The following is a 6,889-nucleotide window of genomic DNA, read 5'->3' as shown; positions in this document are numbered from 1 at the left end:
TACGCATTGTCGTTACATTCGCCGTATTAATTGCTTTTAAGAGTAGGGAACAACTTGTCCATTCCCGTGTTACGCCCAAATCGTTGTCAGTAACCCTCAATCGCTTTTGATCAAGACCGATTTAGCCCTACATTCCCAAGATTTATCAACTACGGAACTAGGGTTCTTGATATCCGAGGTAATTTTCTTCTTTCCAGTGTACGATTTCATTTTCATTTTATATTCTCGTGATTTACTCGAAGAATGGATTCATTTCGACTCCAATCATAATAGTTCCTTTAATTTCGGATTTTCATGACGATTTGGCACGAAAAGTTGGATAAAATTTTCAATTCTGTCGATTTATTATGGTTCAACGCTCTCTGGATTTACCGTAGGTACTCATAGAGTGATTTGTTTATTAGGTTTTGCTACAACTTATGAATTCTTATGATCGCCGTGTATGAATTTTCTTCACAAATTCCTGTTGACGGATCTACTTCTTCCTTTCGCTGGAAGGATAACCATAGAAATTAATGGTAGCCTTGTGTTTCTACTTATTAGTTCTTGCCATAGTCGCAGCTTAACATTTCTCAAGAATGAATTGCTGTTTCAGATGGATCATTCGGTTCAAATGATCCTAACTTCGTGTGATGCATGTGGTATACAGGATCTTCATCGGGACTTTAAGCGAGCGAGTTCTAAGTTCATAGTAGTTTGAGCGGATCGAGTTTGAGCATCACATAGATTTCAAGTTCAAAATGGCGACACCCTCCTTATTTCTCAACTTCAAATATCTCCAACTTCTGATCTTCTTGTTCGCATCAAGGGCATTTGCCATTAGAAAAGATACCAGTTTCCTAGAAACCCAAATCTGCAGAACAACAGTTCAAGGAAGATATTTAATAACCGATCATACAGGTTACGTATGTGATGCCCTATCACTAGATCCAAAATCACACTGCTGTCGTCTAAAAAGAGATCAATACAGTTGCCAAGGCTGCAATCTTGTTTCACAATGCTGCAACTCCTATGAATACTGTGTTTCTTGCTGCCTAAATCCTCAACGAACACAAATTGATCAAGCAACAAGGGTCAAAATCGCCAAACCAGTAACTTCAGGGACTTATTCAACTCTTTTCGATTACTGTGCCGGAAGGTGTCGTCATAATTCCGAGAGTGTCGTTCATGAAAACGCGTATCTGAGTGAATTCCATCATTGTTTTGCCCCACCATCAAACAATTCGGTCGGAATCACTGATTCCCAGATTGAAGTCAGGCTGCTTGGGATTAATGTTATTGTTGGTAAACAAGGGGAATCGTGTGATTCCGTTTGCAAAGCAGTTGGGCAATCGTGTGTTGGGAGCAAATTCGCACTTATCAATCAATGTGAAATTATGCAAAAGTATATGAAATGTAGAGGATCATGTCTTGCAAGTATAGGAGCTGATCAACCTGCTGAAGTGGTTGAAGATGCCCCTAGAGATTTGAATCCTGGTGCGTGTTTATACACACGGAGACCTTCATTGCTTTCTTGTGATGGATCTCATCAGTATACAAGGAGACTTTGCCCCTGTGCTTAAGGTAAGGTAATTAAACATCAGAATCGTTGTTTTTATTGTGTTATTAATTCTTCATTTATCACAACTTTTTATTTTCTACTTTGATTCAGATTCATTTCCTACATGATGATTGATGATTGATGATTGACCCAATTCAAGTGTGAATCACAAAGTGAGGCTGCTTGCATTATGAGAAGAACTGAAGAAGAAAGATGATTGTGTTGTATGATGAATGTAATGCTACCAAAAAGATCAGGTTAGTTAAAAGTTGTGTACTTGTCATCAATCTAAATCCATTACTAACTTGATGATGATCGAATGGGAAGGTGTAGTAAAGTTTTGTGTTAGCCAGAAAACATTTTTTTTATTAATGAAAATTCTTTACTCATGATAAAGTATTTGGTGCATGTTTGTATCATTTAGTAATCATTGGAAAAATTTAATGCAATCAATATAGAATAGAACATGCTATTTTGTTATTAATGGAAAGAGATTTAAATATTTGACTTGGTAGTCAAATGATTTTTTGATTTGTATGACATGTGAATTCTCAAGTTAGCCTAGCAATTTAAATCTAGATGCTCGTGTGTTAGTGTCATTGACTTATTGTCATTGTCATTGTATTAGATATGATAAAATCAAACCACAGGGACGGGATTTGTGAAAATTTCTTTATAGGGATGAAACTTACTGATTGGACCAAACTATATGGACGATTTATGTAACTACTCTTATTTATATTTGATGTCATGCAAAAAGAAGGGACACGAAGACAAATATACAAATACAATGGTCTGGTTGGGCCGTTATATCCTGCATTAATGTGTTGGGTTGGCTGGTCCGTCTTCTGGTTAACTTGGCCATCAGATTTTTTATTGTTTTTCTGTTAAAAATTGCAAAAGTTCAGTTGTGTTTTATACGATATAAGAGCCAACAAAGCGAGGAATTGGTGAAAACAATTCAATATGGAATCAAGCGATCAAATTAAGAAATTGACAAACAACTCAAAATGGAACTGTGTCAACATAGATTGGGTTGTATTCATCTCAACGTTTTATGTCAGGTTTTTATTTTTTTAAAGAGAAATTACAAAAATGATCGATGTTGCTTGTAAATTGCTTTTGGGTACCATCTTTGGTCATTTTGGTTTAGTTTGGTCGTGGACTTCTTTGTGTCAAATTTGAAAAGAAAAAAACTATTTTACGTTTAATATATTTTTTTAGTAAATCATACGAATCGAATCTCGTGTAGATGTCAAAAAGTAAGTTCAATCTCTATTTTAAAAAATTAATTTGGACCGACATTTATATTTTAAAAAAAATGCAAACTTTCGTCTCTATAATCATGAAATGGCTATATTGATATTTTTCATTTAACTTTTAGGTTTATTTTTGGTTTTTATTTTTTTTATTCTTTTATTGAAATAAAATTAATATGTCTATACTCTAATAATCTTTTCTCTCCTTTATTTCTCTTTCAACAACTTCTCGGCAGCCCTGGATATCTCACCGCCACAGGAAACAACCACCTGGACATCTCACCGCCATCGCCACTGGAAACAACCACTGCTTCTCTCTCTCTCTCATACATGACCCTCCCAAACAAACGAAATTCAAATAAAAACCTTCACACACAACAATCAACAGACATCTAACATGTATCTAGGGGGCGTTTGGCTTGTCTTTTTGAGAGACAAAAGTCCTTTTTGGAAAAGTTACAAAAAGTCAGTATTTAAACACATAAATCAGATATCATAATTTCGGGCACGCAAGTAAGCTTTGAAATCCATCCCATGTTTTTGTTGTTGTTGCAAATATTTAAACACATAAATCAGATATCATAATTTCGGGCACCTAGGGTTCGATTTCATAGGGTTGATTGTTGAAGGAGCGTGACCTATAAATAAGTTGAACAATGTTTTGTGGCCTGGCCCACTCATGAAAATTTCCAACAGAAACACTACAACTAATCAATTTCAATCGAGATTAACCCTAATCCGAAGGCGGATCATTCTGTAGAAACTCGTCGACGGTGGAAGGAAACTCAACTCCGTCACCACCACCACCCACCGAAACAACTGCAGCCTTAGCCAAAAGCAAATGTGCCACTCTCAGAGGCTCTCTTCCGCCATTATTCAACAAGTATTTGATCCACCCATCCAACCTCTCGACTTCCTTTTTGCTTCTAGGCCCTTTCACCTTCACAATCCTGTCGTAAAATTCATCATCGCTAAAATCAGGTATTTCCGGTCCTTTTCCGTCAAAATCAGATAACTTAAGAACCCGAATCATCGCATCAACGTCGTCAACCGAACTGTTTTCGGGTAAATTATCCTCCGATTCCTTCAATTGATTAGGGGTCTTACCGGTATTTGATGGGAACTCGTCTATATCGTCATGAGAGAGGAATTCTGCAGGGGCTTGTTCGATGGAGTTGTCTTGGAAGGTTGACGAGGCGTTAGTAGGTTGGTTGTATAAGTAAATCGGGGCGCTGCTGAAAGATTCCGATGGTTGTGTTTCAGAGGTTTGTGGCTGTGGCTGTGGTAGCGGCGGCGGAGGCAGAGGCGGTGTCGGTGGATTTCCGTCGTCGAGCTTTAAACGCTTCTCTACTTGTTTCAGAGACGAGAAGAAGAGTTTGTGAGGAGGTTTCATGTTTGTCGTTCTAAATTTATAATTTTAAATTAAAAACCACATCTGTATATATAGTTTGATTCAAGAATAATCTGATTTTTTTTATATATCTTTTAACTTTCAGTTTCAATCTGATGCTAGTAGAAAAAGTTTTGTTTACACAATTAGACTTTATTTTAGTTTTGTCGTATTGAAGTAAAACTTTATTTAGATATTATATTTATTGAAGTAAAGTTTTGTTGATATTATATTTACACAATTAAACTTTATTTTAGTATTGTCGTATTGAAGTAAAACTTTGTTTGTCGTTCTAACATGTTTTTACGTGAGAAAGTCTTCCGAATGCTTGATTCATTTCAAGATCTGAAAGAGTTCTTGATTAATCAAGAAGCTAAAGACCTCTCATGGTTCTTTACATGTTTGACTCCTAGATGACAAAAGTCAAAAGTCAAACAACAGATTCATCTTCTTCACTCTACATGAACAACAATTGCACCTATTTATTTCAAACTAAACAACTCTCTACACTCTCAAAGCTCTCTTCTCTAACTCACTTCCCGTGTTCATCGACAACCCCAATGAATCTGCAATGCTTCTCACTTCCGCAATCATCGCAACCACATCATTCAACTTGTTGATCGCTGACCCAACACCCTGTTTTCAAAACAACATAAATAATACGAACAAAAACTTGTTACACATTAAAAAGATTAAGGGTTTACAAAATTTTCTAAAAAGACAATGAAAACATGCACTCACCACTCCTGCAGCACCTGCAGTGATGGCCATTGGTGCTGTGACCGCACTTAATCCAGATGCACACATCACCGGGATCTTCACAGCACGTGAAATTGTATACGCTGCTGCTAGCGTTGGATTCGCCTAAGTTTTCATAATCAACGATAACAAATATGCATTAGACAGGGCAGGACAGGACAGAACAGAACAGCACAGGTGTGTAGAATCTAGTTTACCTTTTCAATCAAACCAAGAACACCGGGCTTTGAAGGATTGGAGCATTTTCCTCCTTCAGTTTGAATAATGTCAACACCTTCTTGTTGCAATTGCTCCGCAAGCTTCGCCTATAAAATTAAATTTACATGATGACTGAAATCTATATTGTTCATAGAAGAATGGATTTTGATCTTTATCCGGGATAATTACTTGATCAGGGAGGCTTAGTGTGTGAGGCACAGTGACAGATAATGTCACAAACGGAAGAATTTTTCGCGTCTCAACAGTTAAGTTCAATATCTACAGAAAAAGATTAACCAAGAGTTAATAAAGAAAGAACAACTTAAAATGAGTTAAGACCTTTTTTCTTTTTACAAATTTCCTCTCATGGAATTTTTAAACTTATCACTTTATCCTGATTAATGTAATTTCTATAAACCTGGTCGGGTGAAAAAACAATGCCAGCATCATAGAATGAATCATAGTTCCCAATCTCCACCTGCATTAACATTTTGAATGCCCATATGTTTCTTCAATTTTCATGAAATTCAAGATAACAGATTAAAATATCAAAAAGTTTAAGTAAAAACCATGGAAGCTCCAGCTTCTACAGCAGCAAGGAAAGCAGATGGATCTACTGACGACACACAAATCTGCATACGAGCATATGATTATGAACATACTTCAAGAAACCAAGAAATGCAGAAGGAATTAATGAATTAATGATTACTATTAACATACAGGGAGAGAAGTCAAGCTGGTGACGAGTTTGACCAACTCCGGATCACAAGCTATATCCACATGAGTAGCTCCACCCTGTTAAAGATCAGTAATATCACAGCCTATTGCATATATGAACCAATATACGAGCTTTAACGTACAAAAACTGAAGAACTATGGTTAGAACAACAATAATCAAGTTTTAGATTGAAAAAGAGGGTAAAAGAAGTTACCTTATCTGCAGCGATAACAACAGAAGCAACGTTGTCTTTGTTGAAATTCTGCAAGCCTGAAATGATCTGAATACCAACCAAAACGTTTAATTACAAAATCAAGTGAAAGTTAAATTGTTGAAATCAAAGCAACCAACAGAAAATAAAGAAATTATCGGTGGTTAATTAGTAGAAGAAGGTTGGGGTGTAAAGAGAAGAGGAAACCTTGAGTGCTCTTCTTTCATGGAAGGATTTGAGAACTGCTTCTTTAGGGACTGAAAGAGAAGCTCTGGGAGTGAAAGAAAGGGTTGATGGGCGTTTTGGAAGAGGGGGATGAAGAGTATTGGAATTGGGTTTCAAGCGGGTGTAAGAAAGGAGAGAATTGGGTGTGCAGATTGAAGAACTCATCTCTTTCGCTTGCTCTCTTTTACTCTGTTGAAGTTGGGAGGCAGAGGATAGGAGAAAGTTGCAGGTTTATCCTAACCCAAGAAGACACTACTTGCCAAATAGTTTATGATAAATATTTTCCTTTTGTGTTAAAAAGAGGGTAAATTGTAGGGGTGAACAAAATTTTATAGGAAACCGAAAAACTTTAACTCAAAACTAAAATAGAAACCCCCGGTTTGGATTTGAGTTTTTCAAAAACCAAAATATTAGATTGACAAAACTATAAAATTGGTCATCGTGAGTTCAAAAAACTTTGGATATAGTCCAAAAAGTTTTCAACTTGTATGGATGGTCCAAAATCAAGAATTTCCTTTGGTTTTGGTCCTTGGAGAAAACTTTAGATAGGGTCCAAAAAGTTTCGAACTTGTATTGATGATCCAAAATC

The 6,889-nt window shown here is 36.3% G+C and overlaps 2 protein-coding genes across 5 annotated transcripts; one reads left to right on the top strand and one right to left on the bottom strand.

Moving 5' to 3' along the window:
• Positions 1-1,948, top strand: LOC145104289 (glycosyltransferase family protein). 4 transcript variants are annotated; one of them, XM_079041553.1, is made up of 4 exons: positions 2-178; positions 405-518; positions 650-1,563; positions 1,652-1,948. In XM_079041553.1, the coding sequence occupies exon 3, from the start codon at positions 741-743 to the stop codon at positions 1,560-1,562; it is 822 nt and encodes a 273-aa protein (XP_078897679.1). In that variant the 5' UTR covers positions 2-178; positions 405-518; positions 650-740; the 3' UTR covers position 1,563; positions 1,652-1,948. The 4 variants fall into 4 exon arrangements, with proteins under 4 accessions (XP_078897680.1, XP_078897679.1, XP_078897678.1 ...); XM_079041554.1 differs by lacking the exon at positions 405-518 and having other exon boundaries at positions 1-178; positions 650-1,568; XM_079041552.1 differs by lacking the exon at positions 405-518.
• Positions 1,949-4,456: 2,508 nt separating this feature from the next.
• On the bottom strand, positions 4,457-6,582 carry LOC145104287 (uncharacterized protein ycf23-like). Its single transcript, XM_079041550.1, has 9 exons — positions 6,283-6,582; positions 6,079-6,144; positions 5,867-5,941; positions 5,716-5,778; positions 5,565-5,624; positions 5,336-5,425; positions 5,146-5,253; positions 4,931-5,053; positions 4,457-4,825 (listed from the first exon to the last, which is right to left on the bottom strand). Exons 1-9 carry the CDS (start codon positions 6,463-6,465, stop codon positions 4,694-4,696), a joined length of 900 nt encoding a protein of 299 aa, XP_078897676.1. The 5' UTR covers positions 6,466-6,582; the 3' UTR covers positions 4,457-4,693.
• Positions 6,583-6,889: the final 307 nt, after the last annotated feature.

Source organism: Lactuca virosa, chromosome 4 (assembly GCF_052849685.1).
Source record: "Lactuca virosa cultivar CGN04683 chromosome 4, Lactuca_virosa_CGN04683_v6, whole genome shotgun sequence".
In the NCBI taxonomy this organism is placed as follows: Eukaryota; Viridiplantae; Streptophyta; class Magnoliopsida; order Asterales; family Asteraceae; genus Lactuca; species Lactuca virosa.
This window is presented reverse-complemented; position numbering and strand designations above follow the sequence as displayed.

Coding starts and splice junctions, on each gene's coding strand:
- LOC145104289 (XM_079041554.1), top strand. CDS start 741: ATGGCGACACCCTCCTTATTTCTCAACTTCAAATATCTCCAACTTCTG.
- LOC145104287 (XM_079041550.1), bottom strand. CDS start 6,465: ATGAGTTCTTCAATCTGCACACCCAATTCTCTCCTTTCTTACACCCGC. Junction 5,942..6,078: donor TTGTTATCGCTGCAGATAAG/GTAACTTCTTTT, acceptor GATCTTTAACAG/GGTGGAGCTACTCATGTGGA. Junction 5,426..5,564: donor TTGTTTTTTCACCCGACCAG/GTTTATAGAAAT, acceptor CTTTTTCTGTAG/ATATTGAACTTAACTGTTGA.